Source organism: Nipponia nippon, unplaced genomic scaffold (assembly GCF_047370975.1).
Source record: "Nipponia nippon isolate SJK-2023a ecotype South Korea unplaced genomic scaffold, ASM4737097v1 scaffold_4, whole genome shotgun sequence".
Classification (NCBI taxonomy): Eukaryota; Metazoa; Chordata; class Aves; order Pelecaniformes; family Threskiornithidae; genus Nipponia; species Nipponia nippon.
Genome location: NW_028262358.1, coordinates 3,717,250 through 3,745,083, shown reverse-complemented (window position 1 = coordinate 3,745,083; position 27,834 = coordinate 3,717,250). Strand labels below are relative to the sequence as shown.

General features: G+C 43.7%; 1 protein-coding gene across 3 annotated transcripts in view; it reads left to right on the top strand.

The window, feature by feature from the left end:
- The first annotated feature begins 1,701 nt into the window (after window positions 1-1,701).
- Window positions 1,702-27,834, top strand: part of LOC148053066 (uncharacterized) — a 53,202-nt gene continuing 27,069 nt past the window's right edge. For all 3 annotated transcript variants that reach the window (XM_087776105.1, XM_087776107.1, XM_087776104.1), the window contains exons 1-5: window positions 1,702-2,190; window positions 2,507-2,668; window positions 3,661-3,786; window positions 5,204-5,302; window positions 12,238-12,453. In XM_087776105.1, the coding sequence (XP_087632231.1) occupies window positions 2,147-2,190; window positions 2,507-2,668; window positions 3,661-3,786; window positions 5,204-5,225 (354 nt within the window). In that variant the 5' untranslated portion in view covers window positions 1,702-2,146 and the 3' untranslated portion in view covers window positions 5,226-5,302; window positions 12,238-12,453. The remainder of the gene's footprint in view (window positions 2,191-2,506; window positions 2,669-3,660; window positions 3,787-5,203; window positions 5,303-12,237; window positions 12,454-27,834) is intronic.

Genomic DNA, 27,834 nt, shown 5'->3' with positions numbered 1-27,834 from the left:
GTTACTGCCCTCGTGGACTGGGAAGCGAGAAATGTACCTGCGAATCTTAATCCCAATATTAGGTTGGAAACCACTGAGGCAAGGGCTGGAAGCAGCCCTAGATCCTCTCTGGGAGCTGGAGGGGAGACGGGTGCATAAACTGGTAACTTTAACAAGCTGGAATTCAAAATATGCCCGACCTAAAACCCCAGGGTGGGACATGTAGGGGCCTGGGGGAAAGCTCAGCTCCAGCCCCTCCTGTTGAGATTTACAGTGCTGAGACCGATGCTGTGCACATTTTAACCACACAGTGCCCTGTCACGACAAAATGACATCACGTGAGGGTGGGATTTTGGCTGTGGGCAGGGTAAAATGTAGTTTGGAGTATGAAAACAAGCTGTGCACTTATTCTTGCGGGTCAGGGAAGAGCAGAGACTCCTAGCCAAATGGGAGGGCTGGCTTGGGCCCCACATGAACTTTGTGCTTGGGTGATCACGGGTGCCTGGATTGATAAAGAGTGAGCCAGAGAGATAAATACACATACAGAGGAAAATAAGAACAGATAATGGATTGGCATAAGTCGCAGTATATTTCCTCCTAGTGATGAAAGGCTAAGAGTGAGTTATAGATCTTTCCTCGTGATAAGAACAGATATTTCTTTCCAAATCATTTATCTATAAGATACTGAGATATTGTTTAGGTCTGCATTGGTATTAATCTGGCTCTTTGCATTTCTGTCCCAGTCCTTCTGCAGATGAAAATGTGCTGGTAGGGACCCTAAAGGTTTCGTCCGCAGCTCCCGTGGATGAGGAATTAGTTTTTATTGTAGGGAGCTGGGAAGGCAGAAGGCATGTTTATCCTGGTGTCTCAGGTATATGTGACATGGCTATTTGTGCGTTACCAGAGTTTAAATCTTCGTTTGTTCAGGTCCTTAATGTACGAGAAGCAATCGCTGTAAGTGTTACAAGATCTGTTTACCGCTCTGGGATATAATTAACTTTAAAAAAAAAAAAAAGAGGGTGCCTGTATGAAGCAAACAACCCCACCTGACAACTTCGATGTAAGCAGAGACTGCTCCGGAGATGCCGGCGCGTCAGGTGGGAGCGCTCGGCCCTTTCATCCCCGCAGTCAAGGCTTTGTAACATTTGCATGTCTCAGAGGTAGGACATATGTACGGTACACGTGTGTGAGGGTGGGTAGCCTAGGCTTGAAAAGGGAATTCAGAAAAAAGCAGCGTGTTTTTGTCAACGGGGAAGGATTAGAGTACTTGATTTTGCAGCTAGAGTAGAGAAATGTTTTCTGTGTGATTAGAAAAGCCATTATTATTATTATTGTTAATAATGTTGTTATTATTTTTAGAAATTTATTTACTAAAGGTCTGTTCTTCAACCCGCTTCCCCTGAGGGGCTGGGCTGTGCCCTGGGGTGGGGCCGCCGGAACCGGCCAGAACCGGCTGTGCCTGGCGGGAAGCGGCCCCCCCCACCCCCGCCCCCCCCTCAGCGTCCTGCTCTCTACAAAGCTGCCTCCAGCTTGAGGAGATGGTGGAAACACGAGGGACAGGCATCGACGCCGGGGCTGAGAGGAGGGCGCAGGCGAGCTGGGGACAGAGCCCGGGGTGCATCAGTGGCTGGGCAGCGTCAGGCGGGGCTGTGGGAACGAGGGGCAGAGGGGCTGGCCGCCATGGCCGTGAGTAACGGCTGTTTGCCTCCAAAGACCCTTGCGGGTCAAGGGGACTCGCGTTTCTGCTAAACACTCCGATATATCTTCACCTTCTGTAATCTCAGCTGGAGCCTTTGCTGTCATGCCTTCCCCCTGTAAAACCCCTGCTTCTGAATCTTAAGAGAAATCTTTACAGTGGTCAGTAAATCCTAATGTTGCACTTGTTCTGTTTTATGAGATTTCCAGTAACACACAGCTTTGCAGATTTGTCACTTGGCGGATCAAACAGCTCTAAGGACCCAGCAGACTTGGGCTGAGGGGGGAAGAAGTCAACTGTCCCCATCTTGTTTAAATGAGCTTCAGGTTCAGTACATTAACGTGCTAATAAGGAAGTCTTGTGTTCCCACACTGTTCTTAAAGGCATTCTCACACTGCTGACCTGACCTCTTTAATCCTGGCTTTCCTGAAGGAAAAGCTGATCCATCAGGCCTCCTGTATCTAAAATGGGATGAAAGGAAGCGATGGACCTATTTCTATGCTGGTGTTTCTCAGGTACCTCAAGCAGCCTTGTTCATTTTGTATTCATCTCTCATTTCCCTGGGAAGGAGAAAAAAAAAAAGAAAGAAAGGAAAAAAGCCCCTAGATGTGAGGGCTCAAATCACTAAAGATGAGAAACAGCAAAAGGAAATAAAGAGGTCACACACCTAAGTTAGCTTATGATTAAAAAGAAATTAGCGGGGCTATTTTTAATTTGTTTAAATATATTACTTTCTATTAAAAAGGTCTTTATATTTCACTAAGTATGAGATGAAGTGTGTCACCAGAGGAAGATTTTTCAGTTTTAGTCTCTTTTCTCTTAAACAATTAGAAGTCAAAGAAACTCTACTGAAGTCACGAATGTGAAGCCAGCAGAAATGGCAGTGGACTGGGACTTTTCCTCTACGATACAGCGTGGTCGCCTTCCAGTGGGGCCAGTTTGCAGGAATTCAGGGAAGAAAAACACAAGCTGTGCACAACAGGTACATTGTGGGTAAGTCTGTTGTACCACATAGCCCCCCAAACATTCAGCCTCAGAATGTTGTGCAGCCTTGAGAAGCAAAACGCTGCGTCCCTGCGCTCAGACCCGGCCCAAGGAACTGGTGGGAGCCCTCTTGGAAGCTGAGGTGCATCTCGTATCTGAGTTGTGCTGCCAGAGCTTACGTCTTTTTTTGTTAAATCCGCTAGTCTATGGATATTTTCAGGCTGCAGCTGACAGAAATTAGAAAGGATAGTTGTAAACGAAGTTTTGTAATGCCAGAAGTCTATCATGGAGCTTTTTTAATCAGTGCATAAGCTAAACGGTGATCCAACTGTTCTAAGACTTTCCCTGAGATTGCTTGGTTTTCCATTTTTCCTCTATATTTTCACTTCCGGGATGTCTCTTTTGTTAAATGGAGTGCCTGAAGAGTGAACATAGCAATTGGGTTAGTTTCCAGAAACCTGTGAGGGTATGAGGGAAATCTGCCATAACATTTCAAAAAAAAATAATAAAAGGTTTGGTTAGGAATTTGTCGCAAAACTCTGAAACAATGCAAACACCCTCAGTTTCTTGTTTCATTCCCAGCTGGAAAGTCAGACCAGAATCACTGAACATTTCACCAAGTCTTGCTAACCTTCTGAGCTGAGTTGTGAGAAATTGTTCTTGACATCACATGAGCTGGGCCACAATGCAGGACTAATGTGATATTTGCTGTCGAAGGTTTCCCAGGAAACATGCTACTTAGAGTGCTTGGCCCTCCCTGCCACCCTTCCCGCATCCTCCAGTTTCCCCCGTTCCCACAGGTTTTGCAGAGGGCGGTGATGTCCCCTCTGATGTCCGGACACCCTTGGCTCAGACCCCCCTCTACAGTGCGATGCTTCCCAGCAGCGCTGTGCACCCAGCTCAGCGGAGAGTGGTTGCGGTGATTTTGAGGCTCACCCACCTAATTGACCTGTTTTCTGTGATTTATCCCTTTCCCTCCCTTTTTTTTTTTCCCCCTACAGCACTCTGCAATGGGAGAGGCGAGAGAAACTGGGCTACAGCCTGCAAGACTGGAGCTGGAGAGAAAGAAGTTTGAGCATTCCCAGCCATCCTAACCTTTCCTGCCGAAGAGGAACTGGTGGAAAAAGGTTAGGAAAATCAGCAGACACCTTAAAACTTAACTTGCCACACGGCTCCTCATCTTTTGACTGCAGTTTGCAATACAGTAGCTATTATGGTACATAACCTATAGGGATTTTTCAGCTGAATGGGGTTCCCCAATTCATTCCCACAATTTCATCTGGTGGCTGTAGATGCCGTCCTTGACATCAGCCCCACATAAATGATTCCTGTCATTCAGGCCAAACTTTTCAGCTTGGCCATTTGGAGCGGCAGGATAGTTCCCATTGAGGATGAGATGAATGGAGTCGGTTCACACATGTTAACCAAATGCAAATCCTTAGATGGAAACTCATGGTCAGCTTTTTCCAATGCTATTTTCAGAACTTCCACAAAAGACTGTGCTGTGATTATATGTATTCATGATATGTATATCATGTATTCAGCTCAAACAATATTTGAATGATGCATTTAGAGTTCTTCCTAAAAAAGGACCATTCTTCTGTAAACTGCATCATATTTGTAAAAGAGGAAAAAAAATCTAGGTTGCTTTTCCTTTCTTTCTCTCTTTCTTTTTAATATATCATTTCATAAGGCTGTAAGAATTGGTGTTAATGCTACATTACACACAGACACACTTCTACATAATCATATGCATTTGCATGTATGCCATACATAAACAACCCTATGGAATCCCGACTCTTCATTGTTAAGTTTGTCTCCATATTTTTCAAAGCAAAGAAGCTCTGGGTGTCAAACGGTTGCTTTTTTCGCTCTCTTTCACGGGGCTGTAGAGCAAATACAGCCAACAAAATAAAGCACTGGGGTTTTTGTGGGTTGTTCGTTCTTTTTTTTTTTTTTTTTTTCCTACCTGGCCATTTATAACTACCTGTTTTTGCTCTTGTCTCCTCCACTGATAAAACACCATTTTTTTGACGCCGTCACTAAGTGTCCTTCACGTTACCAATATTGATTTCCCCAACCCCTTGAAGGCCAAGAGTGTCACCTCCATGATGCTCCCTGCAGCCACTGACTTGGAAAACAGGAGAGCTGAGGTTGCTACGGCCAGACATTGGTTTCCCACATGGTAGGCAAGAAGACAAGTCGCCTTAAGTCACTGGACTGTCTGATCCATTTATCTCTGTGATGCCATTCACTTCACTTCCCCGCATGTTTGTGTAGTGAAGCTGTTTGGCCAACATGCCCTATGGGCCTTGTCTTAGTAATGAAAGTGCAGAGGGTGGAAAAGAAATTCCATTCTGCATTGTTTAGCTCTGTCTTCAGTTTCTGATGGCATTTCAGTGTGCTTTCAGATTCAGAAGAGCAGCATCTGCTGGGCCCTGCAAAGCCAGCAGGACTTCACCTGTGTAAATCTGGGCAGAATTTGGGTCTCTGTGGCCAGAGAAGGAAAACTAGTAATACTCTTCTCTTTCTCTTCAAACCCAGAAAAGTTTCTTCCAAGCATTAAGACCGTAGGAGAGATGATGTCAACGAGCTTCAGAGAAACAGCATCAGCGTAGCTGAGGATCTGCATACAAGTCTCAGGTCTGTACCAATCGTATAGATCAGAACTTTTCACTGTAGAGTCACGCTTTTCTTGCACGGAAGCGATGGTGGATTTGCGAATCAGCCTCTACCTGTGAGGTACCATCACGAAACCACATTGCTCATAGAAGGCAGAACTTTTCTAAATGATGATTGAACACCCAATATGTAAGACTCTGGTGGGTCACCCAGACAATTCATTCATTTTCAAAGCACTTTAAGAATGTCAGTCCTCATGGTACCATGTATAATATATGTCAGGGGATATTGTTATCCCCCATTGCCAGCTGAGGAAGGGAGGAAAGGAGATTACAAAACCGCAACTTGAGTTATTGTTGGAGGCCGGACTGGAACTCGGGATTTCCTGGACAGGTTACCACCCTTCACTTCTCCCTCGGTATAATTAGCCGTGTCCTGGATCTCTCCTATTCCCATGCAAGAACACATTTGAATACATTTTTCTTTGAAATTGTCTGTCTTGGGGTCATTTCTGTTGTGCGCTTCTGGCTGTTAATGGTCTGTTGTCTGCAGTGAAATGCTCGCTAGTACACTGTAAATCATGAACAGATGTAAAGGCGTCCATTTGTGACTACCAACTTAATCTCTCCGGATTTCTGAAATTGGCTACCTGTAAAACTTTGGGAGCCACGTCTTGAAAAAAACAATCCTTTGTGGCTCTTTAATTTTTTTGTTCTTGGCTGCTAGCCATTCAGATGGATGTCTTACATCCTTGAGATGAACTTAGCGCAGTCCTCATTGACCTAGCAAGCCATTTTTCCCCTGATGACAAGCTGGGATCACATCTTGTAATGACTGCTGCAAGATTGTCTTGTTAGGGAAAGGGCTAAGGTGGGCTTGCCTTTAATGACAATGAAAGCACCTCATAAAATCTGATTCTTCGGTTTTACAGGCATGGCTCTAGAATTTTAGCCGATGCAGACTTAGTAAATCAGTCAGTCAAAAATTATATCAGTTGAAGTATAATGTTCATGGCAGTCCAAAAACCTGAACGTGTAGGTGATTTGGAGGGCATTTTGTTAACTCTTTAATTGGTCGTTTGAGTGCTGGAAGCAGTAGCTAATTGCCTGTAGGTCAGAGTAGTCCTAGAGCTTAGGTAAATGTATATTGTCATATGTCACATTTTCATATGGCTCCTTTGCACAGGTTGGTAAAAATGATTGCTGCATAATTAAAATTAAGACAAGGTGGGAAAAGTGATTCAATTAAACCCCTGAAGCCATTGCACAAATTATCTGAACTACCAAAAACTCAGGAATAGTTAAAACTAGTTTCATCTTTTTACTCTTCATTCTTGAATCCTGAGGGTATTAAAATGGCTGGAGTCTCTCCCAAAGTTCTCAGAGGTAAGTTTTTGGGTGGGCAGTGCAAGTATGAGTCAGCGCAGAGGAATCCAGGCCTTTTAAAATACCAGCACACAGAAACTTTGTTGCCTAGTTGTTTTGAATTGAAAATAACCAGACCTTATGCACAAGAGACCTTTTGGTTTCTCCACCAGCCCAGAATTATTTTGAAAACATCTGCAATATTTCACTCTGCATGCAGCAGGTATTATATACCAGGGAGGGTGATGACAGTAAAAATAAATGAGATATGTTGTAACCAAAACATCCCAAGTTTTACATCATACATTTCACGACCCTAGCAAGCATCCTGTGCTTTGACTTGAAGGCTAAAGGCATGTGGTAGTTTTACAAATGTCTATTAGTATTAACAAATATGTTCCATTATTAGACAGTGCGCCACTGCCCCAACCTCCTGGTGCAAGAGGTGAGTTAATATGGCTTATAAAATACAAGAGTGCTGCAGGCACAAGCTATGGAAATAAGAGCCCTGGCTAAGCAGGAGGTCTCATTACATTTGGTGGGACAACTTACTAGAGGCCTGAACATGAGTGTAAAAGCTGCCTCCCAGCTAAGGGTTTTATGGTTCCTGTCCTTTCCCAGAGCAATACAACTTTAGGAGGTTTAGAGCAACAAGGTCTGCACCTTTGGATACTGGCAGTGTGCTAATTCTGGCTGGGTTTAAAATGAGAGGTAAATGAGAGAAGTCAGATACAAGTGTTTGTGCTATTTCTGTGTTTCTTAACAGAATTTTTTGATGGTTGAAAGTAGCAGGGTGCTTAGGAGATGTACTCTTGCACAGTTTGTTGGGTTTTGTTGTTGTTGTTGTTTGGTTTTGGGTTTGTTTTTTTTTTTTTTTTTTTTTCATGTGGCTCTTTGCTCCTAGCTGTAAAGCTCTATTTCTGGGAAACAGAGTGTTTCTTGGCCAGGGTTGCCAGGGTTGTGAGTGTGTGGACAGAGAGGACCCGATATGCTGAAACTGTATAAACAGCACACCTTACATGGAAATAAGTCTTGCTAATCTTCATTAGAACAGATGTTGCCCTGCGAGATTTTTAAAATATACCCTAGAAGAGACTGTTTCCAGTCATCCAAGTAGAGGTGTCTGTACGCATTGCCCCTTGCAGGGGTGGCAAAGGTGAATAGCATAGATGAAGAACACAATAGTGCCTTTTTATGCTTCCACCTCTTTGCATGTGATTCTTGCTCCACTTTTGAAAGTAACAGTTACAAAACCTATTCTGATGCTTACCCAAAACTTAATCAGAAACCTTAAATAGGAGCTAATTTATTATCACAGCTAACATACTCGTCTAAGTACTAGCTTTATCAAGCTAAGAAAATCATGCTGAGGACAAGGATGATTCAGGGTATATAGTAGGTTATGAAAACATGACGATGTCAACTCGCTGGATGAGTCCTTCATCAATGGGTAAAGCTTCTGTAGGCAGAAAAAATAACCCTTCCTGAAGATTTCTGTGGATCAAAATCCCAAGAGATGCAGAGACCAGAGTGGAGAAAAAGGAGAAAACCGAAACGCAGGAGGTGTTCAAATCACGTGAGGTCTCCACTTTCCTTAGTGGAAAAGCAAACAGTCAAACATTGTCAGGGGTGTCCTAAAAAGTCAGAATTGTGAATGGGCAAATATCTGTCCTGGTGTTGCAGCCTCCCCACCAAAATACTTTCCTCAGTCTTTTTTGGTATGTGTTTGGCCTAGACTGCTGGTAATCAGAGACAAAATTTCCACTGTTTCTTACCTGTGATTCAAGAAAAACACTGCTTATGGGATTAAACAGAGAGTTTTTCTGTAGGCTTTTCTCGGCCTGAGACCACCCAAATGCCTGTGACCAGTTTAGGTTTTCCTTCCACTACAAGGCATAAGCGACAGTCTGTAGTTGCTTGCTTTTATAAATGCAGATTGAGATTTTAGAAGACTACCAACAAAAGACAGATTATGGTGTAGGCTGTTGCGGATTGCACCGAGAGAGCACTGAAATTCCTGCTATGCCTATAGGAATGTGGAAATGACTCAAGAGTGTTTGGGATGCCTTAGTGGATTCCATATATATATACATATATATATATATACACACACAGTATTGTATTACTTTTATATAGATGTATATGGCAATACCATACAAAACTAATATGAGACATAGAAGTTGTTAAAAGACGTTATGTGACAGATTCTGAATTTTTCCTCTGTGTACAGAGAGCAATTCAAGGTCATGGCACCAAATTCATCTTTCAAAAGTGCCTCATTTCATTGACTATGGAAGGCTTGGACCAGTGCCCCATAGTTACTATAAAAATACATATTTTAAGATATTTAAAACCAGTATTTTGATCTGTTAATATGGACCTTGTCAAAGAAAAATGCTAGCTATTGCCACCAGCCAGGTCCATTCACATGTCAGACCCTGCAAATAACAAGTGTAAGCAATGAGTTTAGAACTCTGATTGAGGTTGCAATCAGTATTGCTGGTGGAGGTGCTAGGAGCACAACCCCTGCCTGCTAGGCTTTGTGGAGAAGACGGACACAACGTGCTCGTGATCAAAGCAGCGGATGGTAAAGGAATGTGTTAGGGCTTTGGAGAAGTTGCTTTAAAAGCCTCTGGAATTACAAAGACGGTGAGAGTGACTTTCCATAGACTTTTTGGAAATGCCCTGTGAGTCACTGGTAGGTTCCCCTGGGAAGTGGAGGAGCCAGTAAGATGGTAACGGCCTATTAAATTCGATAGGACATGCTTTGGTGGTGAGTGGTGGGACTGTGGCATTTCCATTGCTTTCACAAGCTAGCAGCAGAAGGGCATGCACATTGTGCTTCCTTTGGGGTACATTTTACATGCAGCGAGATAGGGATGCGAAGGCAGCTGCCTTCTCCCAGAGAGCCTGGAAGCACTGAATTTTCCTCTGGGCTAGCACTCCTCTTGATATGCATCAGTGTTTTAATGGTATTCTCTTGTAAAGAGGAGGTTCTAAAAGGTGTTTTTAATACGTGAGACAAACTTAAACCTCGTTACCAGTGAGCCTGGGGACCCACCATCCTTGTGTTATCTCAGGGAGGCGCAGCCCTTGCTCACATTACCTCCTGTGCAAGGACCAAAACGGTATACTGCTTGAGGCAACAGTTCTTGTATCAGCCCAACAAAAAAGCAGGGATATGAGATTCCTTTGGTAGTGCCATTGCCCAAGGATGTATCTGGAAAGTAAGGTCTGCTGATGTTACAGGCTTTGCACGAGGATAATGTTCTTTGGGTGTTCCCACCTCCTCCTGGCTTGTACATAAGATGACAATAAAGCTGAAAAGACTCTGTTGGATGCCCAGAAAGGGACAGTTAGTGATGATTGCCATGCAAAGAAAGATTAGGCATGAGTAGTGGAATTGGTTTGATTTCTTCAGATAACTCTATGACTTTGTTTTCCTTCCTAAAGTTTTTTATTGGTTCTTTTTTAGTAAAATAAATCGCATCTCGTAAGATAACACTATGCAAATAAATACCTTGCAATGTTGCAATATTTTTGGTGGCTCACAATTAACCTTGATAACCCGAAGGATGGAGTCTAGCATATGTCATGGGTGGAGTCAGGAATAACATGCATCTTTGTATCTATTTACGTATGACAAATTTCTTCAGTCAGATGCAGGCCAGGCTGAATTTAGCCATCTTGGCCTTGATATTATCCATGTGGCTAGAATTGCCAGTCCATTTACCCTGGAAATTATTACAGTGGTGCACTGCCAAATGCACAGTTGTACTGTTCCTTCACTTCATGCTATCGTATTCGGAGTTAAATGTACCTCTGAGTCTTAAGCAAATCTAGATTGAGTGTTTTTTGTTTAAAAGAAATTATTTGGGAGGGGGGAATCTTTTAGTGTTCTTTCCGAAACTACCAATAATCTTTGTCATTTACTTCTAGCTTAGGTAGTTATGACTTAAAGGATAAGAAGGAAGTAAAAGGGCTTACGTAAGAATTCAGATGATGGATCACTTGAATTTAGAGTGGGAAATTTGCTTTAGTGAAGGCTAGAGTAGGAGCCAGAAAATCCTAGTTTTTTCAATACACTTTCAGAGAGCAATGACTAGTCCAAGTTTGTGAGCCATAAAATGAGCATAGTACTTAGACCTTATATAGGTGCTGAAGAGAAGTCTCTTGATGATGTGGAGATGAAGGTTCTCCTGTCTTTACAGCAATAACTGTTTGCTTGGAAATACATATAGAGAGACTTTGCTATGCTGAAACAAACTGTCTCATTGTGCGAGTCCCTCTTTAAAGGATGAACAAGCTCAGGTATCCCTGAAGAGCAGCCATTTGGGGCACCTCTTCTGGAAAGCTGTCAGGATCTGCATGCTTGAGAGGCATCCCAAGCTGGGGAGGAGATGTTTGTTTTTCAGTTAGCTCTTGTTGAAGGAATAGACCTAAAAGAATGAGGCCTCCATTAGGAAAACTACTGTAAATGACATATTCTTCACTGTTGTTCCCAGAGCAGAGAGATTTTGTTAGGGTCACCCATTCTGCAATAAGAGTTTTCTTACCATTTCATGAGGAGGTAGTCTTATGTCTCCATGGGGAAAGATTCATCTCTCTATGCGATTCTTCTTTTACGTAGGATAAGGAAAGCAATTGCAAGGATTAGAGAGTAACAGTTCTCATGAAGGAAACAGGCTATCAGCCATCTCTGGAAACCAGCACTGCCTGTCAGGGAGAAACTCTGTTCTCCTCGTACAAACCACGCATTTCACTGTGCGCTTGCAAGCCCAGTGTTGAGCATAATATATACCTATATCTTAGTCAATAAAACCTGAACACAGAGAAGAAATATTATGTCCTTTCTTGTTTGTTTTGCAGAAGAGAACAGGGGCTTGCTGGCACCAAGAGAAACCTTTCTTTTTTTGGCTTTCACTGCCATTTTTCCTCTATGGAAAGGGGGAGACATTCTCACTCTAGCTGCATCTGTTTTCGCTATTACCAAGAACAAAACTTCCATTTTCCAAGCGAACTTAAGGTCCAAGGGCCAGCTCAGTTTCCTTCAATAACTCCTGAATCTTTCTCACATGATCAGCTCTGCTCGTGATGAGCACTCTGAGAAGGAAGCCAGGAAGGGCAGCGCAGCTGTCCAAAGCAAAATCTTCAGGCTCTTTCCTGAAGTTCTCACAGATTTGGGGCAAGCTTTCTATTTATTACAAGAGTGAATTACAAAAGCAGGGAAAACTTGGTTAATGTGCAATGTGCTTGTGCTCTCAAATGACTCTAGATGACTGGTCTGTTACATGCTGCCCTGCTCTTGAAGCCTGAAAGACCCTGTGTTACGAGTAAGCCTGGTGGTAGCTTGCAAACGAAAATAATTCCACTGCTCGCTTGTGCAGATTCAGCCTTGGGTCATGGGAATGCACAACCAGGCTGCATGTGGCCAAGTCTGTTTGAAACATTGCAAATGGTACCTGAAATATAATGTGCTTTTTCACCCCACTTTCTTCCCATCCTTTTTCTTCTATTTCCCAGCATAATAGTATGGTTTTAGCCTCCTTTTCCTCTCCATCTGGCATTTGTCTTCTTCCTCTTTCCTTGCAGCCCACAAGTGTTTGCTGCTCTCTCAGCCGCTGTCTTGGGCCCCGGACACTGTTTGATAAACAGCGGCTAATCTCGAAGGAGCACGTCTGCTCTGCTGGCCACGCAGCAGGAACTGGCGGTTTCCCTCCTGAGGACTGTGGCGAGGTCTCCTCCGGCAGCAAGGCCCCACTCTCCATCTTCCCCTGACACCCCTCCTGCTTCATCCTGGCACCCGCGGTGAGTCCTGGCCATGGGGGCCAGAGAGGTCCCCTCTGAGCAAAGGCGATTAGATTAAGTTAAAAATGAAAAATGTGATGGATTAGACAGAAGATAGATAGATTATTCTTTTTTTTTTACTTGAGTAACTTGAGTTTTTAACAGCTTCGTTGGTTTTTCATTTTTATCTCAGCTGGCTGAAGGTAAATATCTGCAATTTGAGCAATACTGCTTTGTTCCAACTGGACACTTGGTATTGTTTATTTCTGGAATGAAACACTGTACGCACTCTTCCAGCCCAAACGTGAATGTTTTTTCTGAAATTTTCTTTCTAGGAGTAAACATCCCCATAATAGTCATTGCTGGACTGTTTGCAGTAGACAAACACAAAGGGGTTGCAAACGCAGCCAAATACAGAAATCAAAAGAAATGTTCTCAAAAATGTTTGGCTCTGTTTGCTCACCTTTGGAATATACATCCTGTTTCTCTTCTTAAAATATTTTATTTTATTTTTTTAATATAGCTGGGTGAGCTGGTATTTCTTCTGCTCAAGCTGTCTCTAAACTTATATTTCCAACAGTGGCAGCAGATTATGAGATGATACTTATAGAAATGACATTATATCATTCTTTAAAATACCCATCCTGAAAGGCAAAATCTGCAGAAATTATAGGACTAAGAGGCCTCCTTTGAGAGGCAGAAACTATTTTAACTCGTTATTTTTAGAGCTCTGCAAATCACATATTTTTCTCTTCACTGGCAATTCAAAAAAAAAAATTGGAAATTGTAATAAGTTTAAAAAAAAAAGAATCCTTCACAACTTTTTTCTATAAAATGGAAAGTTGAAATATGTCATTTGTGGGCAAATGAGATGCTTCACTTTAATTTCAACCATTTTTTTTAGTTCCTTTTCTTAGAAAAAAATTAAACAGAGAATGGTCTATTGTGGTCTGGCTGCCCATACGGACTGGATGGGGGTTCTTGGTCAGGACACCTGTCCTGGAGCAGGAATAGCAATGCAGACACACGCACAACTAAAGGTTTCCGTAGTCGGCTGATCCACCACGAGCACAGGTAACCATGTACCTGAGAGTCTACAGACTCTGCTCCCATCTCCACCGAGCACCACGAGCTGTGCAAAATTACACAAAGAATTTGAATGACCTGGAATATTTCAGAGGAATAATGCTGAAATCTCCCATGATGACCAGCATTATCCTCAGCACCGTTTCTTAAATTAGCCCATTAAGTCAATTGCCAGGGATGGGAAGGTGCTAGTGCTGTGATGAGCTGTGTGGGGAGACCCACGGCGCCCTGGGGAGGTGGTGGATCACCCGCCTATGGGGCACCCGTGCCAGGATGCTGCCCTCACGCTCTTCCTGGTGCTCTGCCCATCAATGCACGGATAAGTTATGGGAACAGCTGTTTTCAATGAGGAGATGGTGCTGTAAACAGAACAAACAGCTCTGAAAGTTTCTGGTATTAAGGAAGGTTGAGCGCTGATTTCATTTTTATGGGAAGGATTTTGAAGAGGGTCCTGACTGGTAATAATCAGCCACTAAAAACTGATGCGGTAGGGAAGAGGTGGATAAAGAAAAGGGTAATGGCGGTGCCATAATTCCATGTGGATTAAGGAGAAACCGACATCCAATATAGCACAAAAGAAAATTTGTCAGGATTTGCTTTGGCTAATGCAGGCTTCATAAACAGGAATATAGCTCACCAGAGACAGGTCTAGCAAATGAACACAGGCGCAGGAGTTTCTTCTTTATGGCTGAGTGAAAGGGCTGCGCCACATAAGGCAAATGCTGCCTTGTCCTTTCGTGCCGTGGCAGGTCTGTGGTGTTGGCACCGAGCGCTTGCCTGCCTCCACTGCTTGCTGTAGAAGGAGCACCTTGCATTGGTCCGTGCCTCTGGGACCACCACACTCCACAGCACAGTGGCCGCTATGGGTGTGACAGGCATAAGGGTGGTATAACAGAGCAGACTGGGTTCTGGCTTTTCATTTTTATTTTTGTTGGGAAGGATCTTGGGGGGAAAGGGGGCTGGAGCTTCCTGGGTGAGAGAGCCAGCAGCAGATTCAGTGCCTCCACGGCACTGGAGGTGTTGCCAGCAGCAAGAGCAGGTTTGGGGCAATGGAGGGAGATGTTTACAATGTGAAGAAGAGGGACAGGAGATCTGGAGAAGGTTAGATGATCAGTGGGGATTGACACGATATTCTGTGAGAAGAAATTATGTTTCTTGGGTGTCGTATGGGTAACCAGATCACTGGGCTCCCACAGGATCTCACGCAGGGATTGTGACTCCTGGAGCAGTGTCAGAGAGCACCTTCACTTGCCACACACTCTGCTCGCAAGCAGATGTCCCAGCAGATATAGTCTCGAGCCTTGTTTCCAACTCAGGAAATGACTGCTTCAATATTCGTTGTCGATAAAGAATAATAATGCTTCTATTTCCTTTTTCTTTCTTCTTTCTTTTTTTTTTTTAATGAGGAAAAAGAAAAGGTCTCAGTATGACGAACTTGTTTTTCAGGGATCTCACTTCCAAAACTTCTTCCTCTGAGTGGTTCAGGCTGTAATTTAAGAGTTTTTGTTTAATTACATTTTTAAACTTCCCTCTCTTAATTACTTTTATTTTTTTTATTAACACCTAAATATGCTACTATTTGGAGCACAAACAGACAGAGATTACAATTAACAGAATAATTACACTCTTTTTGTCAGTGTAACCTCATGGTACAGAAAGTATTACAAATCCATTTTAAAACATATTAAATGTTCATATTAATGAGGATAATAGAGAACAAGTACCAGCAAACTAAATATTGTTAATGATTTTGAGCTATTAAATTCATTACCATTTCCTTTTATAATAAAGTGGTTAGTTGCTAATTAGACCTTTTTTAACTCATCATTATTGAATTCATTACCTTGTGTGCAGTTAACCCTTAAAGATCTGTCTGGGTATACAGATGCAATTAAAAAATAATTTCAACAGCATATGAAGCCAATATGCCGTTTGCAATCCTGCTTGTATTTTTGACAGTAGCTCCATGTACTTTTCTTCTGGTACATTTTCTTGACACATCATGCCTAGCAGCTTCTTAGCTGTCACAGCAGCTTCAGCAACACATACGATGGAAACATGCTGTATTCATTTCATTTAATAGTGTTTAATGTTAAAACTAAAGTCGAACCCACTTGTTTGGCCAGGGAAAAAAATATCCATCAGCGCACTAAATGGTTGACGTCAACGAGCTACTCTTCTCCGAGTTAAATCTGCTGAGAGTTGGGATGATTTACCTTTTCCTCCTACGGAGACAGATATACTTGTGCCTATCTGGGTATCTGGTCTTTCTCTGCAACCTTAGATGGAAACCCTATCCCTCCTAAAGTTCATGTCAACATTTCCCTTGATTTCAGGGTACCCCTGAACTCATCTCCCAGCAGCTCAGAGGGTTTGCTCCCCTCTTGGGGAGGGGGTGCATGCCACTGTGCCCCTATCTTGTCCCACGTATCCAATTGCTGGAGAGGGCACTCCTGGGGACTGAATCAAAGTGCTTCTTTGCTTCTTCCTTCTCATTCAAAGGAATAGGAGAACAGAGCCTCCATCTCTTAACTTCTTTCTTTTTTCTCCATGCATGCTTTTTTTCTTCTCAGCCCCCCTCACCCCACCGCAGCACCCACCCACCCACCCACACTTTCAAATTCTAGGTCTTTAAATAGCACAAAGATACTTGTTCTGCAAATCACTGGGACCTAATGGATAGCACTCCGTGCCTTGCCTGGTCACAGCACAGCAACATGGAAGGACAGGGGTAATAATCTCTGATTGGAAAACGCCATTTTTTGGAGCAACTATGCCATCACAGCACTGGCTGTCGCAGCGCTGGCCACATCAGCAGCCGGGCGCGCACCGCTCAGGTTATTCGTTACGAGCAACGCCACTGAGGAATAATTTTACTTGGGTAGGAAAGGCTTCGTGACACTTATTGCTACTGTACTTGATGGCTGGAAGCTGGGCTGATGGATACCCTGCAAATCCAATAGATAACAGATTAGATATGCATGTACTGTACGGCTCTGGAGAAATGCCGCTGTGCCATTATTCAGATCAGGCCGTCCTCCTCCTGCCAATCCGAAGCCGTGTCTTTGCATACGTGAGATATGAGGGTACAGCTGTGGGCCCGCCGGTGGCCCAGCCGCAGCCCAGCGCTCCGCCTGGCTCAGGCACTACAGCTGCACCACAATATATAATAACAATAACACTACATATTTGTAACCTCTGTTTTATTTAAAACCAGGTCCCTTTCACCTGTAAATAGCTAGGGTATAAATGTGCCTCACCAATCACATTGGACTATTGTATTATACAGTCTATTGAATGTTTTTGGCAGGCATGAGCCCCTATGCTACTGTGTCCTTATTTTATTATTGTTTTGAGGGTAGAGCTGTGTGATTATCCATTCTTGCTTCAGGCATAGCAAGCCATCTGGAATGCTTATTAAACCCACAGGCAGATCAGAAGGATATAACTCTGATGATGTACATGTACACGGGCTGTACTACATCATCAGAGCATTGCTCCTCTGATGATGTAGTACACATTAGTGGGCCTAGATAATGGATTAGAACTAGCAGAGTGAAAGTTAGACTTTTTGAAGGATGGATATGGTGAGTTTTTTTCTCCCTCTGGGTAACTGCTGGCATAAGATGTGGAAAGGAAAATTTAAAAGTAAGCCAAGGAGGCTTCAAAACTTGTAAGTGCTCAGCTTGTCAATGGGGAGGGACAAGTGGTGATCGAGAGGCTTAAGGAGACAGTTTTGAAACCCTGAATCATTGCAAAGAGGTCATATGTACTTGTCTGCTCGGCTGAAAAGGGACGTGGAACGTGTCCAGAAATAATGCCACTTCTCCAATCCTCCTTTGGTCGGTCATCACTGAGCGGATTTTTGGTAGGACTTTGGCTTTTCGTCATACTTCAGTACCACATCAAAAACCCAACACCCTGTGTTATGACACATAGAACTAGTTTTTCAGCAGTTTCCAAATTTATGCTCATCACATATTTGCAAGTACTATTTAGAAATAAGCTTTTCAAATGAACAGGGGATCTGATCAGCTTTCAAACTAGCCATGTGTCTTCTCTTCTGACTAAGTACAAAAAAAAATCAACATCAGTAAAAAAGAAAAACAGTCTGGGCACTACGTATGGGGTGTAGGTGAATGAAGGAATAACTATTTGCATGTCTGTGGAGTTCTAAATACAATTTCTATCTCTCTTTGTTCATAACCCTTCTTGCAACAGTTTTCAGAGGTAGCTGATATTTGTCTAATCACGGAAAGGTGTTTCGTGTCTAAACAAAACCTTTTCCTGTGGAAGCTGGAAAGGCTCATAAAAGTTAGGTCATTCAGTCGGGAAACTGAATGTGCGCTATGCAATTTAGATAACAAATTGCACGCTTTAAATATCAAACTGTAAATATCAAGTACTCAAAAGAATATTGAAATTTTTGAGCAATTCCAAAGAGTAACAGAACTTTCAAAGAGGAGCCGTACATAGTGAACATATGCTCTAAAAATCATAGCTGTAAAGTAAGGCAAATGCCTGTTTTAACAATGGCAAATAGCAAGTACGTAGAGGTATGGATCACATTTTATTAACGCTTAGTGTGTCTCGGGTTTAGCCACTTGTCAACATCCTAAATGCGGGCTGCGTACATCTGCATGTCTGGGTGAAGTGTGCAGCATGTGTGGGTAGGTGCACGTTTGTCAAAGCAACAATTAATTATTTTGGGTGCAGAATAGCAGTACTGTAGCAGCAGTAGTGTAATTGCTTTGCTAAAATCTTTACATTAGGGGGACTGTATGGCTTTGTGGTTTGACGGTGACCAGGTTATCCTAGAGGTGTAAGGGAGAGCTAATAAAAATTCCCAGTTGGAAGAGTAATTTACATGACTGTAAACTGACAGCTTCCCTTTTTACAGATTTTGAGGTTTTTCTTGGTATGCATAGTGAACCCCAGTTGTGACCGTTTTGTGTTCCTCTTTACCTGGGCTTGTTGGCCACTAGGAGAGGTTGCTCTCTCTTTCTTAGCAAGTATCTGGAGAAGTTTCTGTTTCATTCCTGTGCAGAATAGAAAGAAACTTGGAAAACTCTTCCCTCTCACTGCAAATCAGACGACTCCTTTTTGGATAATGCATGCTAGCATGGCTCCTAGGTAGCAATTTTGGGTGGGTGGGGTATGTGTCTGTGTGTTGATTTCCAGATTTGCACCCCTCTTAGTGAAGCATCCAGCTTTTGCCCTTTTTCAAGCCTTCCTTCTTTTCTTTCCCTTGGTGCCTTACCGTGTTTCCGCTCACAAGCACACCCTTCCTTCTCTCCCCCATGAATTGCCCTCTGTCTTCAGGAGTTTGCTTTCTTGCAGCCCACTGCACGGCTGATGCCTTGCTCCAGCAAAGCCTGCTGTGTACCCTGCTAACCTGCCTGTGCCAGTTTGCTTCTTTCCCTGCTACCGCTTGGTCTCCAGCTCGCTGGGGAAGGAGATGACAAACTGTCACTTTCTCAAACACCCTCTCCTCCACCGACTACTCTTAAAGAGGCAGTGGGATAAATGAAATTCAGCATTCGAAAGGCTCAACTCCTCCAGAAAATATTCCACCCACAAGTGGGGAGCTTCAAAATCCATTCCTAGCAGTTAATGCTCCATCCTAAATGACATAGCTTTTCAGTGGTGACATGTGCATTGATCTGCATTACAAAAATAAGAGAAATAGCACTTCTTTTCAGCAGCAGATAATTACCAGCATACATCAGGTTCCCTCCTGCTGCTACCCACAGGGTGGAGGGGATGGGAGTGGGCATTAGGTGGAGGGGACGCGGCCAGCTTGCACATTCAGCCAGATAAATAATATTGATTGGGATTTGTGTAGAGCCCCGGCAACACCCCTCCTTGCTGGTTTGATTAGCCACAGGGGTACATTCGCTACAGTTACAGGATTTCACCCCAATCATGTCTTCCACACAAAGGTGCTAGTTAGGCTACAAGCAGAAGCAAGCTGGGAGCTGAGAGGTTCTTCAGCCCTTATCAGAACAGATCAGAGCCAGGTGGCTGTGAGCCTGGTAGAAAAGCTGGATGAATTACGGGACAGACATGTGTAAGAAACCCCCCGACCCTCCATCTGGGGGGTACAGGCACCCTGGCATGAGGACAGAACTCCCCTCTCTCCCTTCCCTGCCACCCCTCTGCACGCACATAGTTGGAAGGCTTAAGAGCTGGGGGAGGTAATTCCCGGTGGCTAATTGCCGATTTTTGTAGTCTACATGAGGAGGCTACACACACCATTGGGGCAAGGGTCTGCCTTAGGTGCTTGAATGGTCCCCTTCTCTGGGGTTTGGCCCTGGGTCCCCAGTGAGCAGCCACCGCCCTGTGCAGATGAATTCAGCTTTGCAGAAACTTCTGAGCTCCTCTGCAATGAACCCCCCTCGGGCAAGAGACACTTCAAATTTTTGAGAGGGAAGGGGTGCCACTCACCAGCCGCCAAATGCCTGCACTGCCCTCCGGCAGGACAAGGGTCTTTACTTGACTTGCCTCTCTTTGGGGCAGATGTCTAAAAAATCACTTCTGTCATTTTTCTGGCTGAACCATTGGTACACAAAAAAACCTTCATTTTCACAGTAGCGCTGGAAAAACTGCAGCTAGCAGGGAAAGGGTCTGCTGCTGCCTACGTGGGACTTTCCCATTTCTCACTTCATAGTCTGTCATTCTTTAGAGGCAAATAAAGCCCATTGGCAATGGGACTGAAAGTGCTCTCTGGGTCTAAGCACGCTTCAGTGTGTTAGATCGACCGAATTTCCTCTCATCAGTGAATGCAATCTGCCGTGAGAAAGTTTTACTGTCTCTGAGTCCTTATGAAAACATTCTTAGATAATTGAGACATTCCCAAACAATTAAGATAACCAGATGTGTCTGTTATTTGTAATTACCTGAACATGAATTCTTTCTTCAAGAACAGTTCCATTTTTTGTGCTTTTTGAATTACTCTAGATAATGGATAGGAAGATTAACTCCTCTGAAAAGTAATCTGTGGTTTGTACCTAGTACGTCTCATTCTGATGCAAAATCACCTCCTCCCATAATTAAGTACTGGGGCTGAAACAATACGTGAAATGAACTTTCCAGTTCTGCTGTACTTGTGATCCACTGCCTGCAGTGCCCTTTCAGGTGACACCACGGGGTGAACTCTAAGGCTTAAAGTCTGTGAACAATCCATGAAGAAGATGCTAAAATGATCTCTTCAAGCAGGGAAAATTGCTGAAGGCTCGAAAATAGTTTCACAAACCACTTCGTTAAGTAGCACAGTTTGAATGAAAGGGCTTTTGCGCATGCTGCATTTGCACCTAGAGCTTCTGCAACATTGTCATTTTACAAAGCTCCCGGCTTTCGCTGCATTGCAGTACACGAGGCGAAAGAAGTCAAGGCATCCCTGACAAATTCACAGTGTAGGAAAGACACCTCTACATTTGGTCGCTCTTTCTTCTAGTGCTTCAGTATCAAGTGGGACTTAGCCCACACCTCAAAATTGTTATTTTCAGGGCAGTAGTCAGGACTTTTTGTTGAAAAACATGTGTCTTTGAAATCTTCCTCCCTCCCTGCTTCGTCGAACAGAGCTTGAATCAGAACTGGCCTTTCACACTCAGCACTGGGGTATGCATTTGCCCATCCCTTTTCTAAGAAGCCTCCTTCTCAGCTGCTTGCTCCTTGATGGGTTTCCCTCCTGCTCTGCCTCCAGGCCATGCCGCAGACAAGTGTTTCACCTAGACATTCACACCGCTACTGCAGGCTTTTTGTTAGCAGCTCCCTAAATTCAGTTCCTTGGTCACCCCGGGGACTGTATGTCAGTGGTCCTTTCTGCACTGAGGGCTGTAGCGTGCTCCTCTGCTGATTATTCCTGAATCAGTATCGTTACCCCTTGTAGTCCTCCACTGAGCTTTGCACTGCTGACTTCCTCCAAATCTCTTCTTCTGTTCCTTGTCCTGGCATGGTCTGTAATCCCAGGCAAAGGGGGATCACTGGTACAGCTCAGGGCAAAGTTAGGCTCACTGCCTCCCCCTTCCCTCCAGCGCTGTGTACCCACTGTGCTGCTTGTCCAGCCATGCAGCAAGCTCATACAACTCACCAGTCCAGCAGAATATACAGACCCGTATTCTTTTCCGTGTTACATTTCTGCTGGGTTAATGAGTTGTGTTGGCTCCCCATATGGTTAAGGACGTGCCCGGGCTGGCACAAGGGAGGAAGCAGGACCAAGGGCCAGGAGATGCTGATGAGGATGAAGATGCATCAGTAGGGTTAAGGGAAAGCAGTAGATCTCCTTAAGCGTGTTGTGTAATTTTGCTCTTTGTCTCCAAAACAGAACTTTGCTTTATGTGTGTCTCTCTTTTTTTTAACAACTGACAGCTCTGCCAATGCACTCAATGTATTTTCCATCTGGCTTTCAACTTTTCAACATACTGAGGATGTCCTACATCCTATTACTAATCACAGCTATTGTCCTCATCTTTGGTACATATCTTACTGCTCATGCTTTCATCATCTGATACCTGGGCACTGTAAACAGGAAGGTAGGGAGCATCCCAGTACCATGGTTCTCGTCTACTTTTCTTCTCCTGTTTACTCCATTTTACTATATGAGTCAATGGCCTCATCTTTGTCTTCTCCCCTGACAGCTTCCTCCCATTCTGTGTGTTTACCTGTGCTTATTATTAATAGTGGTAAGACCAATGATGATGATGTCACCTTCAGTCATCCAAAGAAAAGGTTTTTCTTTTTCAGAAAAAAAGAAGAAACATAATTCTTACATGGTACTCTATGAATACTTGGTGACTGGTGAGTTCAGTGTAGAGGTTTTTTTTCTTGAAGCTCATTCAAGCCTTCCCTCTTTCTCTTGACGGTTTTTCCCTGGGCACTGTTATCTTTGTTGTCCCAAAGGAATATCCTTGAATCTGTTAGTCATGTACATACCAACTAAAACTTCTGTCACCACTTCCCAGCTTGCTGAGGACTTAAAGATCACAGCATTGACTTGGTGCTGAAAATAAATGGGCCTTAGAGATGGTTTGGAAGACTAATGAGAAATGCTTGTTTTCACTTCTGCTAACTGGTTAGAAGGTCTACTCAATACGAGCTAAAGCTTCATCCTTTCTACTGCATACAGTGAGTTACGACAACTTTGCCGAGGTATGAAGAGTACGTGGTAGAGTACCTAGCTGTTAAACTGCCACCTCCCTCTCCTTTGAAAGTGGAAGGCATCACTTAGTTGGTACTTGGGAGCCAATGATGTTTTTAGGAAGGTCTGAGCATTTTTCATCCTTGGTAAATGTAAAGCAGGATTTCTGGTGCAGGGAGGCAGTTTATCACTGATTTCTTCACCAGGTTCCTTCAGGCCTGATTCTCCGCAATCAGACAGGTCCTTTTTAGGTCCAGGGGAGCATTTGACATCTTCAGGATGGCCAAAAATGCATAGATAGCAGTGGGGGACCAGGGAATTAGGTACCTTTTCCAAGAGACTTGTGTTTCATCGCTTCCTTGTCTCCTCGCTTCCGGTGGCTTTCCCAGGTCTGTTTGACTCCTGCCTCTCCAAGCTCTATCTGTGCTTTAATGGAGTGGTCCCTCCCATTAAAACATTTCTCTGAGGCCCCATTTACCACAAGCTACTTGTGTCATTGCCTACCTGTTAGTTAGGAAGCCAGGCCTAAATTTCTCATGGTAGCATATGTATTGTATGCATTTTGTGTTACAGGGAAGGAGCATGCACCTTTCTTTTGTATGGTCATTTTGTGGGTCGTCTATAGCTTCATGTGGCAATCTTTCGTGCTCAACTATTTACTGGTGGGATAAGAAGGAGTCTTATCTGAAGCAAAACATGTGCTGAAGTTTGCCTTCGGGTGAACTAAGACTTCACAAAGACTGGCCTGTGATTTCAGGAGTGGCTTGAAGACCTATAATGAAATAGAGTTACACAAAAGGATTTAATTTTAATGTCATTGTATGTGAGAGCGAAAGGGAGAAGTCTGAAATGTTTCACACGGAACTAAAATATAAGAGAAGGGAGGCAGAGGGAGAAGAAAATTGGGCTAGGTCAAAAAGATTGCAAAAAAATGCAATAAAGAAAAAAAAGACAAGACAAAAGCATGAAGCAGGCTAGTAGAAAAGTGTTTGTTCAGTTTGCATATATTGGGGCAAGAGTGAGGCGTGAAGGGGAAGGAAAGGAAAACTACCTAGCTATTGAACAGTTGCTTTTCTTTGCTTCTCTTGGAGGTTTCATTAAAATGTGTGAATGCCCTTTTTTCCCAGGGGTTTCTAAGCGTCTCTTTGTACTAATGGTAAAGCAGACATCGTGGTCCAATGGTGAGCAATGCAGAAGGTGTGGCTGGAGGTGCCTAGAAAAACAGATCCAAGGAACATGCCTCTTTCTCAAAATCTAAATGTTTTGTCAGATGCAAGTTGGTCTCCGGGAGATTCATTCCTCCCAGGAACGCTTCTAGAGAAGCACTTGGGGTTTGGCAGGGCCATGAAAAGTTCTTCAGGCTTGGCACTTCCCAATTCCAGGTCACTCCAGTCCTCCAGACGGCTTGCGCAGCTCCTTCTCTCTCTCTGCCCAACAGTCCGCACAGATATAAAATGGTAGTTTACAGCCCCTGCCTCATAACTGCACTATGCAATTCATTGCCTGTTATTTTCCAACGTGTAGAGACAAGGTGAAGCCTGATAGGGCTAGGCCAAGGATGGCTGAGGACAGCACTGGCCTCGGGGGGTACTGCTGAGACCCCTGCACAAACAGTATTCAGACCTGTTTACCCAGCCTGCCCTCCTCACAAATCTTGTATTTCCAAATGAATATTTTAAGGGAAGGGAATTGTGTAGATTGTTAGTGTAGCTTATTAGGTTTTAAAAATTCATGTTTTCTAAATTCCCAGTATTATTTTCCCCTTGCTTTAAAGAAAAAAAAAGAAGGGGGGGAAAAAAATCTCTTTTCAATAAGGGCTTAATTGTCTGTTTCATCTGGAAAGCACTCTGAATTGCAACTCCCTTCCCCACAGTACTACCTGAGCAGTTCGCGGTTTTCTTCATTTGAAGTATCTGTTGTACAGTTTGTCTCACTTTCAAGCTTATAGCTAGAACTGGACATTTGCGGCCAGTCGGAGAAATTTAAACTAAGTAGCACGTTATGGACTTGTTGGGCTCCAGTATTCATTAGGGGCTGTGCTGATGCCAAACACTGCTGACCGTCAACATGAACCTAAGGGTGAGGCTCATCTCGTGCCACTTTAGCCATCTGAAAACTAAGCTGCTTCTTTAATCGCTTTGACATTGCCAAAGGGAGACTACCAAAGGCAAAATCTCTCTCGCCTATCTTAGGCTTTTTTGGACAGGATGAGTCTCCCTCTGGGTTTGCCCAGCCCACTCTGTTAATGGTGGGCATGGAATGGATGCCTCCCTTTTACACAGCTCAAGCCATGTGGGATGAAGCCCATGACATGGAGCTTCAGGTGGAGCTTCAGCTGGTGGAGTAGCGTGTTACATTCACCAACCTGGACTCTAATTTTGAGAAACAGTGTCTGGAACAAAGCTGGAAGCCAAATGAATGGAGGCTGCGCCAGAGTACCCACAATGAAGGTTAGTAACGCTTGCTCTGAATTGATAAGCTCATTCAGAAAGCTATGTAATTGGAATTAAAATGGTTTGTGCTGAGACATACACGTGCAGCAGTTGAACCAGGCAGTCATATTTTTACTGTACTTTGTGTTTTAGCATAGAAATTACCCAACTCTTAAAAAAAAAGTTGCAAGAAAAGTGGTCTTTTTTTTTATTTTTAAAACAAGGGCCCACTACAGGTGTCTCTGCTTGGATTATATCAGTCTGATACTATACCAGCATTAATACTAGCTTATTGAATGTAGACCTGGAACTCAGATGAGAGTATTTCACTGAATTTCCCATTGCATCTTTCTAATGACCTTACCCCTCTCTTTGAGAGATGCCTGGACTAAGAACAATCTTTTATCTCTTTTTTTTTTTTTTAAGTTCCTAGAGAAACATATTTATCTGTCGGGAAACAATATGCTTTACGTGGAGTACCTCGGGATATGGAAATTTGGTCTTCTGTCTCATTTCATTACCAGACTTGGAGCTTAGGTTTGAAAATGGTGTACACTTAGTGGTATCAGTGGTATGGCAGATGGGGCTGCTTTGTAATATGTGGTAAGGACAGACACCTGAATCTGGCAGAGTTTTGCAATAGAGAACAATAATGAATATGAGTGGTAAATCGGTTAAATGACAGGTAATTCACCTGCTCGCCAAAACCTCAAAGAGTCACTGGGTTGGAGCTGCTGTAGAAAGAGTAGATGTCCTGGAAGCACCCTGTTGTGCTGGCAGACTAGAAGGTAATTTAGAACATAAAACCCCTCTGCTGTTACTGTCAGTACTCAGGTACATTGCAGGAATGCCCCTTCCAGTACTCTTAGAAACTGTCCAGAAGGCATAAAATATGCTAAGCAGCTGTTAAAGGGGAAAAAATAACATGTGGCAGAGAAAGATGAAGGATATGCATAAAAATATATTGAAGACACTTCTGATCAAAATGCGCAACGTGACATATTTCTGTTTGTGATGCTGCAGAGTGCAGTAGCGGTGGTGGTGGCAGGGCTGTGGAAGGGTCGTTTTTCTATTACGGGCAAACAAGATGAGGGTAAAATTTTAAGTTGAGGAATTTTACACTGCTAAAAGGCACATTACTGCACGCACTACTACAAAAGAGCAGGGGTAAACAATACAATATGCTGCGAATTGCAGATGCGTGTGCAGTAATGCCGTGAATACATTAACTTCCCGTGTTGTCAAGGCAAGTGACAGCGGCTGACTGAAACCCAGAAAGGAGCTACTGTCAGCGCTGCACTCGCCCGGGCAAAGTCACATCGCTCCTAATAACCAAGTCTATTCTGTTTACATCTGACATGGTGATCGAGAGGCTCTCGTTTGGGGAATTTTATTTATTTTGACCCAGGGAAGTCCATCGAGCTCCTCGATCGGGCTCGAGCCTCCTGCCATGGCAATTAGACAAACTCATCCACGCTGTTTCATTAGGAGGACTGAATTTTCTGCACCTCTCTCTCCTTCCAGTAACTTTTTTCCCTCCTGCTGGACTTTACTGTAGAAAGGACAAAAAGAAAAGTGCAGGAATAAATAAAGCAGGCTCTTTGGAGCCGTGCCTTGGATGCTCCAGCATCTCCAGTGAAGAAAGGTTATTTCATGAGGGGCAGTGAGTCACAGAATTCTGTAGTTTTGTGCATACAACTGTGCACCAATCTGTGCGGAAAAGGCACTGTGCAGCCCCAAGTTTCTCTTTCCTTGTGTTGTGCACGTCCCCAGGAAAACTCTTCAAAGGCTAAATCAGTAGATTTAGTCCGTGTCCCAGTTTGATTAAGGTAGGTCTGCATGTGACTTACCCTATGCTGAACATATCCAAAGCAGGAAGGTAAATATCCCATTGTGTTGGATTTGATGAAAGAAAATCCTGGAAAACGTTGCACTTGTCTAAGAAAACTGCCAGAGGCAGATTATTAGGTCTGAATTAAAATGCAGACGAGATTCATTAAATTGTTGACCCTGCCCCCTCCAAAAAAAAGTCAGGTTGCCATCTTAAATTGACAGCGTTAGAGACAAATTATGTGCGCTGATTAATAAGTGTGGGCTAAATTACGGCTCAGAGAGCGGGTGGAGCGCTGTGGGAACGGGAGCGAGGGAGGGAGCGGAGGAGGCGAAAGCCAACCTGCCTGCAGGGGTAGGGCAGTGCCAAGGGGTGGGGGGCCTGTGGCACCGGGGGTGCAGAGAGGGACGAAGGACGATCGATGAGGGGGCAGGAGGAAGGAGCTGGGCCTTCTCCAAGGATCCCGTTCCCTCCAGGAGGGAGCTGGCGACACGGCACCCACCGTACAGCAGTTTGCCAACATGCTCCCCTGGGACAGCAGTGGTGGGGATGAGTGGTGAGCTCAGGGACTATGTTACCCCTTTTCTTTGGGGCAGAGGGGACTTTTCATTTAAAAAAAGAAGGAAAAAACCACCCAAACCTTGGAAGGGTCAGATTTAAGAAATTAAGAAAGGTGGGGTAAATTAGGGACTTGAAAAGCCAATTTCCATCACACTAGGAAAAAAAAAAAATACTGAGCATTTCACCACTTCAGACAAAAAGGAAAAAAGCAGAAATAACAGTATGTGTATTACTCACAAGACATAATTCTCTGAAAATACTGTGACCGGTACATAAATAGCAAAATGAATGTTATTAACATGTTAATTTTACTAACCCTTTAACCTATTGATTAGCCAAACAGAAGGAAACAG